The sequence below is a fragment of the Microchirus variegatus genome (genome assembly GCF_963457635.1).
Source record: "Microchirus variegatus genome assembly, chromosome: 16".
Lineage (NCBI taxonomy): Eukaryota > Metazoa > Chordata > Actinopteri > Pleuronectiformes > Soleidae > Microchirus > Microchirus variegatus.
Genome location: NC_139817.1, coordinates 4949525 through 4962242, shown reverse-complemented (window position 1 = coordinate 4962242; position 12718 = coordinate 4949525). Strand labels below are relative to the sequence as shown.

The following is a 12718-nucleotide window of genomic DNA, read 5'->3' as shown; positions in this document are numbered from 1 at the left end:
AAAAAAGCCCCGTAAATGAATAACCATATATTGTGTATTATTGCTTTATTTTAACGGGCAGAACATCAATGTTTATGCTTCGCACAGCTTCCCAACGATCATTACTTCATCTGCTGACTTGTGTGTGTGTGTGTGTGTGTGTGTGTGTGTGTGTGTGTGTGTGTGTGTGTGTGTGTGTGTGTGTGTGTGTGTGTGTGTGTGTGTGTGTGTGTGTGTGTGTGTGTGTGTGTGTGTGTGTGTGTGTGTGTGTGTGTGTGTGTGTGTGTGAATCGTATTTCAATATTTCCAGCCCCGGTGTTGTCAGAACACGATTTTACTGATCTGTCTTATCTATAAATACCTTTTTTTTTTTTTTTGCCAGTTTGAATTATTTCTATGTGGGATTTTAGGATAAAACCGACGAAGCGAAACGTGGTAATCCACCAAATACAGTCTGCGACCTTGACCTACATGAGGAAGGTAGCGCCGTAGCACTGGCGGGCATCAGGCCGTGGCCGTGGCCGTGGCGACTGACTGACTGACTGACTGACTGACTGACTGGTGTGTCGTTACAGATGGCAGTCCTCTGTCCTGGTGGCTGGACCGCGAAGGAGAGAAGAGGAGCTACTGGGGCGGCTTCCTGCCCGGCGTCCAGCAGTGCTCGTGCAGCCTGGAGGAAAACTGCGCGGACATGAACTACTTCTGCAACTGCGACGCCGACACGGACGCCTGGTACAGACACCTTTTATATACACAGTCGGAAACATTTCCGGGGGAGTTTGTAATTGATTTTTTTTGTGTGTGCGCTTCTATCATTTTGCCCTTCCCCACTGCTGCTGCCGCCCGATATCAGCGGGATAAATAACACCGACTCTTCTCTGTCTGGCAACCGTGCAACTCAAGAGCGACCCATAAACCACATCCCTAACGACGATCGTAAAGTTGAATCAGCGCCTCTCTGAAACGGTCTCAACACAAACTGGAAATTATAACCTTCACGAGCGGGAATTGATGGCGCAACTATTGTATTAGAGTGCTTTAGTGTACCTAATAAAGTGGCTAGGCTAGAGTGCAAAGAGGTCAAGTGCTGCATATCGTTGAACGGCTAAAGTTTTGCATATTACACAGCAAAATATAGATGCATATACATACAATTGATTTAGAGGTCCGGTGTGTAAGAAACAGTGACATCTAGTGGTGAGACTGCAGATTGCAGAGCCAATTACGATTCTCTGTATCGTTACGAAAAAAAAATCATGGAGTTTTCCAAATTTCCAATTTTAATTTAAGACAAATTTGTTTCCATGGAAAATAATGTGGTCATGTGGTGAAGAAGGGGGCGGAGTCACTATATTAGGGACACTAATATAGTGACTACGCTAGAGTGCAAAGAGAGCAAGCGCTGCATATTGTTGATGGGCTAAATTTTTGCATATTACACAAAAAAATGAGATACATATGCATACAATTGATTTAGAGGTCCGGTGTGTAAGAAACAGTGACATCTAGTGGTGAGACTGCAGATTGCATAGCCAATTACGATTCTCGGTATCGTTACAAAAAAAATCATGGAGTTTTCAAAATTTCCAGTTTTAATTTAAGACAAATTTGTTTCCATAGAAAATAATGTGATCATGTGGTGAGAAGGGGGCGGAGTCACCATAGCCACTATAGTGGCTACGCTAGAGTGCAAAGAGGTCAAGTGCTGCATATTGTTGATTAGCTAAATTTTTGCATATTACTCCAAAAAAATGTATACATATACATATAAAATTGATTTGGTGGTCAGGTGTTTAAGAAGTAGTGACATCTAGTGGTGAGACTGCAGAGCCAATTACGATACTCAGTATCGTTATGGATCAGATCATCGCAAAATTAATAAAATACAATCAGATCCAAAAACCTTTAAATATCACATCAATGCTCAAGAAAACATTAATTTCCCCCTGCTCAGGGACCACAGATGCTAATTAGCTATTTAGCTAACTCTGGTATAGACCCAGTTCTGTGCATGCAGCTAATAAACTAAACTAAAGTATTGTAAACATGTGGAGTCCCATTTTAAATGGTTTCTTTACGATCATGAAAACATGGTAAAATAATAATAATAATAATAACACATTTTATTTTTAAGCTCCTTTTCAACACTCAAGGACACTTTACAAGATGGTGGATGGCATAAATGAGTGGTTTTTTGCGTAAAGTACATATAAAAGTTTTTTTTTTAATTCAAAATAATTAGACACTCATACAAACATGCTTCTGGTCGCCAGTTGATTGCATTTTTAATTTCTACCACATGGACGCTCCACATGTCTCCCAGCTCTCTTTTTAAACTACCCCCCGTTTTCCTTCTTCAGCGGCGACAAAAATCCAAGGTTTTTATTTCCTCCCCCCCCCCCCCAGAAAAATAATAATAACACATAAAGAGTCATTTTAGAAAAAAACATCCCACGGTGTGTTTTTATTGTTTTTCCATTTCTGATCCAGATGGTTTTGCCACAGGGCGTCCGCCACGTCACTTTCCATCTACTTCTGACAGTTTTCTAAATGTTTTCGGTTTTTTTCTTCGGCGCTCTGTCGTCACGGCGTTTCCAGCTAAACGGCACGAGGGCTTTAAATAGCAACGGAGGAGCAGCGGAGTGTCGCGGGTGACCGATCGGAATGGAGGCGTTCGAGCGGAGAAAAGAATCCCTACATCGTTAAAAAAAAAAGCACTCTCAGATCCTCATATTTCCACAAAAGCGATCAAGCGTAATTACACTGTTTTCTGAGCGTTTTGAGCGACGACACAAAGGCTTTTTGCGTTGCAGTTTCCGCCTTCACTCTGAAAGTCTTTCCGCGTCTTAATCCACTCCAAAAGCCTCTCCGGATTCAGCTCGGTTTGCATATTTCCAGAGGCTGTTGTCGGGGGGCGCCGTGATAGATTGCTCCCGCTTTAATGTGTTTACTCTGCTTTCTGTGCTAATGCAGAAGAATGGATGCCTTTATCTGGACCCCCGTAAAGGCATCCAGCCCCTTAAGGGGGTGTTTTCTCTGAGATGCTATTTATTTGTTTCTCTCCCTCTTTTGTGTGTGTGTCTGTAACAGGGCTAATGACACCGGAATCCTCTCCTATAAAGACCACCTACCAGTCAGCCAGATAGTGATCGGGGACGCCAACAGAACGAGCTCGCGAGCCGTCTACCACATCGGCCCTCTACGTTGTTATGGAGACAGTAGGTGATCACCTCGGTGTTTGACGCCGCTGCGCTACATTTGGCTGCAGACGGGAGGCGTGGTTTGCCGATCGCAGGCAAAACTAATTCGAGATTTAGGCTTTTTTGCGGCTGCTGTTGTTTTGTTTCCGCGGGTGAATCCACAGGAAACGGAGTCGTCGTGTGACTCTGGGCGCGGTGACCTCTGAAGCTACGTTACCTGTGGGTTCTTTTGCAGAATCCTGTCGTGCAGCGTTTTTTTTCTGTCCCTTTAGTCCATCTGCAGCCAAATGGAGTTCAAACCCCCCCGCGTTTTCACTCTTAATGAGCGGATGCACTGACTCATAGACACACACATTTTTTTTACAAAATATAAGGTACACGCTTCTTTATCTATATTCGTAAAGACATTGTAGGAAAAAAGGTATAAAACATAAATATAAAATTTAACAACAGCAGTTAAATGGGAATAATAAAATCAATCTAAAATGAATAAATCACAAATGAATGGAATAAGAGTACTGGGGCCCAAAAAAAATGGAAAGAAAGTAAACAAAGAAAATTGCATTATTCTGAGATTAAAGTCGGAATTCTGAGGGGGGGGGGAATCAGAATTCTGACTTTAATCTCAGAATGCCTACTTTAATCTCAGAATTCTGACTTTTTTCACAGAATTCCAACTTGAATCTCAAAACTGTGGTTTTAATCCCAGAATACCGACTTTAATCTCAGAATTCAGATTTTTTTTCACAGAATTCCGACTTGAATCTCAGAATTCAGATTTTTAATCTCAAAAGTCTGACTTTTTTTTTTGCACAAGTCCGACTTTAATCTCGGAGCAATCTCAAAAGTCTGAACAAGTGATTTTAATCGCAGAATTCTGACTTTTAATCTCAGAATTCTGACTTTTTTTTCACGAAATTCCAACTTCAATCTCAGTATTCCAATTTTGATCTCAGAATGCCGACTTTAATCTCAGAATTCTGACTTTTTTCACAGAATTCCAACTTGAATCTCAAAACTATGGTTTTAATCTCATAATGCCGACATTAATCTCAGAATTCCGTTTTTTTTTTTCCTTCACAGAATTCCAACTTAAATCTCAAAATTCTGACTTTTTTTTTGCACAAGTCCGACTTTAATCTCGGAGCAATCTCAAAAGTCGGAACGAGTAATCACTTTGTTCCGTCTTTTAATCTCAGAATTCCGACTTTTAATCTCAGAATTCTTTTGTGGCTGCTATTGTGTCGTGTGTCTGTGGGCGCGGTGACCTCTGAAGCTACGTTACCTGCGGGTTCTTTTGCAGAATCCTGTCGTGCAGCGTTTTTTTCTGTCCCTTTTAGTCCATCTGCAGCCAAATGGAGTTCAAACCCCCCCGCGTTTTCACTCTTAATGAGCGGATGCACTGACTCATAGACACACACAGTTTTTTTACAAAATATAAGGTACACGCTTCTTTATCTATATTCGTAAAGACATTGTAGGAAAAAAAGTTATAAAACATAAATATAAAATTTAACAACAGCAGTCAAATGGGAATAATAAACTAAATCTAAAATGAATAAATCACAAATGAATGGAATAAGAGTACTGGGGCCAAAAAAAAAATTGAAAGAAAGTAAACAAAGAAAATTGCATGAATTCTGAGATTAAAGTCGAAATTCTGAGATTAAAGTGGGAATTCTGAGAAAAAAAAAAAAATCAGAATTCTGACTTTTTTCACAGAATTCCAACTTGAATCTCAGAATTCAGATTTTTGATCTCAAAAGTCTGACTTTTTTGTGACAAGTCCGACTTTAATCTCGGAGCAATCTCAACAGTCGGAACAAGTGATTTTAATCGCAGAATTCTGACTTTTTTTCACGGAATTCCAACTTCAATCTCAGAATTCCAATTTTAATCTCAGAATGCCGACTTTAATCTCAGAATTCTGACTTTTTTCACAGAATTCCAACTTGAATCTCAAAACTATGGTTTTAATCTCAGAATGCCGACAATAATCTCAGAATTCCGTTTTTTTTTTTCTTCACAGAATTCCAACTTTAATCTCAGAATTCCGATTTTTAATCTCAAAATTCTGACTTTTTTTTTTTGCACAAGTCCAACTTTAATCTCGAAGCAATCTCAAAAGTCGGAACGAGTAATCACTTTGTTCCGTCTTTTAATCTCAGAATTCCGACTTTTAATCTCTGAATTCTTTTGTGGCTGCTATTGTGTTCTGTTTTCACACGGAGTCGTGTGTCTGTGGGCGCGGTGACCTCTGAAGCTACGTTACCTGTGGGTTCTTTTGCAGAATCCTGTCGTGCAGCTTTTTTTTCTGTCCCTTTAGTTCATCTGCAGCCAAATGGAGTTCAAACCCCCCCCGTCTTCTCTCTTAATGAGCCGATCCACTGACTCATTGACTGTATCTCTGTGTCGCTTGACTGTCATTGACCTAAGATGACATTTGCAGATACGGACCTCAGCGTTTATCTGGGCTTGACTGAATAAATGGAGCTTTTTCCATTACGCAGTTCTAGCACCAACTGAGTAGAGTGTTTTTTTTTGTTGTTTTTTTTGCTTTTCCATTAGTTCCATTCTGCTCTGGCGAGGTTCCAAGCAAACTGAGCCGATACTCAAACAGGACGTTAACAGACTGCTGCAAATTCCAAGAGCGCAAACCGCTTCACCAACCGCGGTGGCCCAGTGCTAGAACTGTATAATAGAAGAGCATCATATAGCTACTATTGTAGCTAGCTATTATAGCTAAAGCTATTTCCATATAGCACTTAATTGGATGCAACTCTCCTATAAGTACAAGTTGAGTCATCAGAATATCTCAAAGTGGATCTGAGACGTTAGCGACCTCTAAAATCCGAATTTATATGAATATTATTGGGGAAAAAATAAGGGTTCCCAAAGGTTCCTTCTACCAGGGCTGAGGTTCTACCTGGAACGAATTGCTTCAGAAAAAACCCTTTCCCGAAGAAAGGGGTTTTTCAAGGGTTCTTGGTAACACTAAGGGTCCCAGTAAGAACCATTGTGATCCCGAGAACCCTTTAAAACCCCTTTCCTGAATAAAGGATTTTAAAAGGGTTCTTGGTGGAACCCTCCAAAAGGGTTCCAAGTGGAACCTTTATAAAAAGGTTCTACCTGGAGCCAAAAAAAAGGGTTCTCCTATGAGGACAAGCCAAAGAACCTTGTATGGTTCTACTTAGAACTTTTATTTCTAATAGTGTAGAAATAAGGGTTCCAAAATGGTCCTTCTACAAGGGGTGAGGTTCTATCTGGAACCTTTTGCTTCTGAAAAACCCGTTCCAGAAGAAAGGGTTTTTTCAAGGGTTCTTGGTAACACTAATGGTTCCTGTAGGAACCATTTTGAACCAGAGAACCCTTTAAAACCCCTTTCCTAAATAAAGGGTTTTAAAAGGAAAAGGTTCTACCTGGGGCCAAAAAGGGTTCTCCTATGAGAACAAGCCGAAGAACCTTACATGGTTCTACTTTTATTTCTAAGAGTGTACTTTGAAATTAGATAAACATGTGTCATATGCGACCCTCACGATGATCTCAAATCAGTATTCAAAAGAATTATGATAATGTGTTCGTATACAGTATATACTGTATATATTTATATCTATATATAGATATAAACATATTATCATTTAACCTTGGTATCACAACATCCCACAGCGATGAGCTCGCCAATCAAAAGCCATTGAATTTCCCTTTTTATGTGCGCTAATAAAACGGCTCATTGAAAAACTGGCATCTCGTAGATAACATCATCATCATCATCATCATCTTCATCATCATCATCATCTTCATCATCATCATCATCGCACGATAAAAAGATGCTGTCGCTCCCACAAAAAGAGCGGCTGTTTAGTTTCAAACAACGCGACAAAAAAGTGACCGCGACCGATCACTCTGATTTACGCATTCAACTTTTTTTTTTTAGTGTTTTGTTCTCATTTTTTTTACCACAAATATTAGAAAATATAGTGTTGTGAAATCCCTCCTGTAGATATTAAATTGTTTCTATGCATACACGACAAAATCTGTATAAAGGGCTCATTTTTGTTTATTTTTTTATTTATTTATTTATTTATTGAAGTTCTGTTCCATTTTCATTACGTTTATTTGCTGACATAAATATGCGCCAACAGCACGAGTGCAATAACATAAAGGAATGAAAACCCTTTATGCAAACACACACATATATATGTTATATATATATACACGTTTTTTTTAAACTGTTTCAATATTAAACCAGAGCTCTTTGTAGGTAGTGACTGAATATACAATAGATATCCAGGCATTATTATAATAATAGATTACGTTTCAGAGCAGCATTCTGTGATTCTGTCTCATATTATTCACCGTTTTTACAACACAGACTCCTCAAAACCACTAAAAGCTTTAAAAGCACTTCAGTCTCCGTTCAAACCAAGACATGGAGTCACTCTCACTGTTGTTGTCCATTCTTCATGATATCGTTGCCATTTTATTGATACCGATACTAAACAGAGTTATAATAAATATAGCATTTTAACAACAGCAGTCAAATAGGAATAATAACCCTAACCCATAAATAAAATAAATATAAAGTAAATGAATGAATAAATCACAAATGTATGGAATAAGAGTATTGGGGCCATGTGTTAAAAAAAATAAATAAATAAAAACATTGTAAGAATGTAAACAAAGAAAATTGCATGAATTCCGAGCATAAACTGGGACTTTTTTTCACAGAATTCCGACTTCAATCTCAGAATTCCGACTTCAATCTCAGAATTCCGACTTAAATCTCAGAATTCCGACTTTAATCTCAGAATTCTGACTTTTTTCACAGAATTCCGACTTCAATCTCAGAATTCCGACTTAAATCTCAGAATTCCGACTTTAATCTCAGAATTCTGACTTTTTTTCACAGAATTCCAACTTGAATCTCAGAATTTGGCTTTTAATTCCAGAATTCTGATTTCTGACTTTTTTTGGGGAGAATTCCGACTTTAATCCCAGAATTCTGACTTCTGACTTTGTTTTCGCAGAATTCGGACTTATTTCACATTTCAACATTCAAAATTGTTTGTTTTTTTTACACATGTGGCCCTAATACTCTTCCGTACTACCAGGACACTTGTCTTTCAATAAAAGTAACTGTAAATCTGTAAATAAACAAACAAATAAGGCAGAAAATTGCTCAAAATGGGGCCCCACAGTTGATGTTTTCTGCTTTTAAGGTAGGAGCGGCCCTGCTTACAGATAACGTAATCGCTCCTTTTTGTCTCGTGTGTTGCTGAGGACGTTCCAAACAAAGACGCCTGTGGACATTGTGCCATTGATCCATCATTTACCTCCGAGGCCACTGCTCTTTCACAAGGACATCACAGCTCACCTGTCTGTCTGTGTCTGTCTGTGTCCGTCTGTCTCTCTGTCTGTCTGTCTGTCGACTGCTGACAAGGTTTTTTTTTTTTTTAAACTGTAAACCGATGCCCCGGCAATAACAAACAAATCAGTTTGACAGGCTGCGGCTAAATGACTCCGTGAGTAACGTCCGTGTCTTAATGACCACGTGCGGTAATCACTTGCTCCCTGATCCACTGATGGGAAAACTGGACGGACGCATTAACTGGTAAATATCCCCCCCCATCCCCACCAATCCTAATTTTAGATTAAAGATAAATCCTGGGGATTGATTACAGAGCGCTTCGGCTGCTCCTCGCACCTCGGTTCATGCCTTTGAGGACGATCTAACGACCGATCCTCCCTCCGTTTTTTATTCCCCCCCTCGTAGATCTCGTCAGAAAGGACGCGTGGAATCGATTCTGCAGGTTGGTAAAATTGTCGCGATGCACAACCGTTAAAAAAAATAACAGTAATATTTAATTTCCACGACGATGGATTCCTTGAAATTCCGTCGAATCGTCGTAGCACAGATTACAGGTTTTTTTTATTTTCTTTCTTTTTCGTTTTCTCCCCCATGGTTTTTATATCAACACTGGATCTCATTTCACTAAAATCCCCTTTTTATCCTGCAACGTGTCAAATTAATTGAAAAGAGTTGGATAATTAACCATTATTGATGCATATAAAACGTATTTTAACCATTAATTGAAGCAGGGTTTTTCACCAGTATGAATGTGTTTCATCAGCATTAACTCCCTGCTGTAATGATTCAGCTTTGGCTCCAATCGACGTTAGAATTGAACTCAAGAAATTCAAGAAAACCTAAATCGAAATATCGTTTATTTCCCTTATCGTCCACATTTTCAGCAGTCTTGCAGCCGACTTTAAATTTAGAATGAAATCTGAGCCAAACTGAAGATTTTTATTATTATAATAATAATAAATAAATAATTTAAACATATGAAAAACTGTTTTTATTGCAATTGTCTTCATGTCATTTTGATTTAATGTCTGTTTTGTTGTTCATGTTCATGTTCATGTTCTTTTTGCATCATAAATACATATATTTATATTAGGGGTGGCCGGTATCGGCTTCTTCTTTTTTTTTTTTTACTGATGTTCGATATTGTCCGACACTTAATTTCCAATTCTGATATCAACCGATACTGATATATACAGGCTTTGTCTCCTCTTATCTACAAAGTACTTACACTTTTATCGCAAAATCTGGGCATTAATTTATCAGGTTTTTATTATCAGCAGAACATACCGATAAAAACTGATATTACTAACTAATATCGGGCTGATATTATCGTTGGGCCGATATTATTGGACATCCCTAATTTATACTTTAAATGATGTGCAATAATCATCCTAATGATTTGTTTACAAATTCATTATGCATCATAAATACGTATATATTTATATGAGGGATGGCCGATATTGGCTTTTTTGTACCGATATTCGATATGCCGATATTGTCCGACACTTAATTTCCGATCCCGATACCAAGACCGATATATACAGGCGAAAATGTATTAATCCTAGTTTTTCTTTATCGGCAGAAAAAAACGATACTGATATTACAGTAATAGGCTAATATCGGGGCAATATTATCGGATATCCCTAAGTTATGTATATCTATTTTTTAAACTTTTTTTTTTTTTTTGAAACAAATGTTTTACTTTTAATAACTAAACCGTTATTTTTTTTCTTGACTGGCCCCCCGGCCCCCCCGGCCCTTTTCCCTGACCAGACTAGAAGTTCACAGGCCCCCAGGTCATTTTGAGTTTTGAGGCCCCCCTGATCCAGCCGTTGGCATAGCTGTTGGTCTTGGAACGTTTCGAGCATTTTCGATTTTTCAGATTATATTTCAGCTGCAACACTTTGTAACACGGTGAGTTTGTTCAAGGTGACAGGTGCTGATGAAACGGCAGGGTTTTCACCTCCCAATCGCTCCGTTTCCGGCTCATTTATGACGCCGCGGTTCGTGACATAGGGGTTGAAAAATGGGAATAGTATCAGATGATCGAGTTCAGAGCTTTTATTCTGGAAAAAATAAAAATACAGGTGCTGTTGCTAGAATTGACAGTTAAGCCAAACGAAATGGTTTGGTTTTGAAAAATACAAATAAAAACACTGCTGTTGTCATGGAGACAGCCAGGTAAATGTCCGTAAAATAACTATTATCACATGTTCAGGCTCAAAGAAGAAGAATTGAAGGCAGCAAACGTGGGTTTTTAGACGCTGATGTTTTTGAGCCCAAATATCACTTTCAAAACAAAAATATGACCTTGCGTCTTGCAGCTTCCCTTTTACTCGCATATCACAATTCCCCGTCTCCTCCCGTCCTCTTCTTCCAGAGTCGATATGGAACGCCGCCTCTTTCTACCAGGAGTCGTCGTACCTGTACTTCCCCACCCTGCAGGCGGAGCTCTCCTCCGACATCTCCTTCTACTTCAAGACCAGCGCTCCTTCAGGAGTGTTTCTCGAGAACCTGGGCCTCAAAGACTTCATCAGAGTGGAGCTCAGCTGTGAGTCGAGCGCACGCCTCGCGCAAAACACCGAGCACCCGACATGTAAAGACCGCGTAACCCGAGCGCAGAACGGCAGCTACAAAAGCCGTCAGTGGGTTTTATTTTCCCCCCGCTGCTCTGTAGCTGACAGTTTAATTTCCACCGTGAAGGAGGCCGTCATGTCGGCGCAGCGTGATGTAATCCTAATGACACAGTCAACAGAGATGTCGTGCAGTCACCGGGGTGCACGTTTGAAGCGGCTTTTTTTTTATTACTGGGCACGTTAGCGCGCTAACGGCGATTAACGGTGTTAAAAAGCACTGAAAACACGTGCGTGACGTCATGTTTACGTGACTTCCGATTGTAAAAATGAGTCTCTAAAGTAACACTAAACAGAGCACACATGTACGCTAGCTATTTGTAGCGCTGTTCCTTTTAATAAACAGGCCCGCTCCAGTTGACTGTTGGCGCGCTAACGGCGCTAACTGGTAGATTGGAACTAGGACTCCGGTGCTGCTGCACGTGAACATGACGGCACCGCATTTTCCGGTCAGTTGTCATGGAAAACGCGTTAACGTTAACGCCATTAGCACTGACGCTATTAGCGTTGACACCGTTAACGTGCCCGGCACTCGTTTTTTTTTTTCTTATTACCAATCTAAATCGGAAATTAATCACACGTTTCTTGACGATTTTTTCGGGGGAAATTTGATGTGACAGAAAGTGGCCAAAATTGTGTGAAATGCAAAATTTTGGATTGTGTCTTTTTGCGTCTAAGTCGCACATAGCTGTTCTGATTTTAACCAAACTTGGTACGCTTGTTGCTCTCCTGATTCCAAACAAATTCCTAATGTACTTCCATTAGCTCCGCCCAGCCAGAAGTCGGCCATTTTGGAAAAACAAAAAATGGCAAGTCTACACATTTGAACAAACTCGTACGTACCTAGCACGTTTGAGCTAGCCGCGTCAAACTCAGCCCATATGTTCTAGACAAGACAATTACAGTCCATGAAATAGTCAAAATTCATTGTCAATTTAACCAATTAAGCGATAAAGTGTGGCTTTAAGCTAGCAGAGGTAGCTCCGGCGCCGTCGCTCCTAGCTTCTTTTATGGCCCGTTGTTAGAAGGTGGTGAAAACTGTTGATTACGGGGCCGTGATTTGTTCACAAACCTCGGGGATGAGCTCTCAGGATATTTCGGTGGCCCATTATGTATTACTGCGGCATCGGAGACGTTGTGAAATATTGACAAGCTGTCAGCCGAGCCCCCCCTCATAAATCTATTCAGGTCATCAAGTTTTCCCAGCAGCATTGTATCACGTTGCATCAGAAGGGGAGGACAGAGAACACCATAAAAAAACCTAATATCACATTCTGTGTGTGTGTGTGTGTATGTGTGTGTGCGCTTCCTCGCAGCTCCCTCAATGGTGACTTTCTCCTTTGATGTGGGAAACGGTCCGGCGATCCTCGCCGTGAAATCCCACCTGCCCCTGAACGACAGGCAGTGGCACTACGTGAGGGCGGAGCGCAACGTGAGGGAGGCCTCGCTGCAGGTGGACCAGCTTCCCCTGCGCTTCCTGGAGGCGCCGGCCGACGGCCACCTCCGCTTGAGGCTCAGCAGCCAGCTCTTCATAGGTA

General features: G+C 40.3%; 1 protein-coding gene across 1 annotated transcript in view; it reads left to right on the top strand.

The window, feature by feature from the left end:
* The window catches only part of cntnap5a (contactin associated protein family member 5a), a gene marked incomplete at both ends in the record, with an annotated part of 138333 nt that overhangs the window by 92402 nt on the left and 33213 nt on the right, over positions 1 to 12718 (top strand). Inside the window, 4 exons of the mRNA XM_083903183.1 lie at positions 555 to 711; positions 3070 to 3197; positions 10928 to 11098; positions 12497 to 12715. Of these exons, the coding sequence (XP_083759309.1) occupies positions 555 to 711; positions 3070 to 3197; positions 10928 to 11098; positions 12497 to 12715 (675 nt within the window). The remainder of the gene's footprint in view (positions 1 to 554; positions 712 to 3069; positions 3198 to 10927; positions 11099 to 12496; positions 12716 to 12718) is intronic.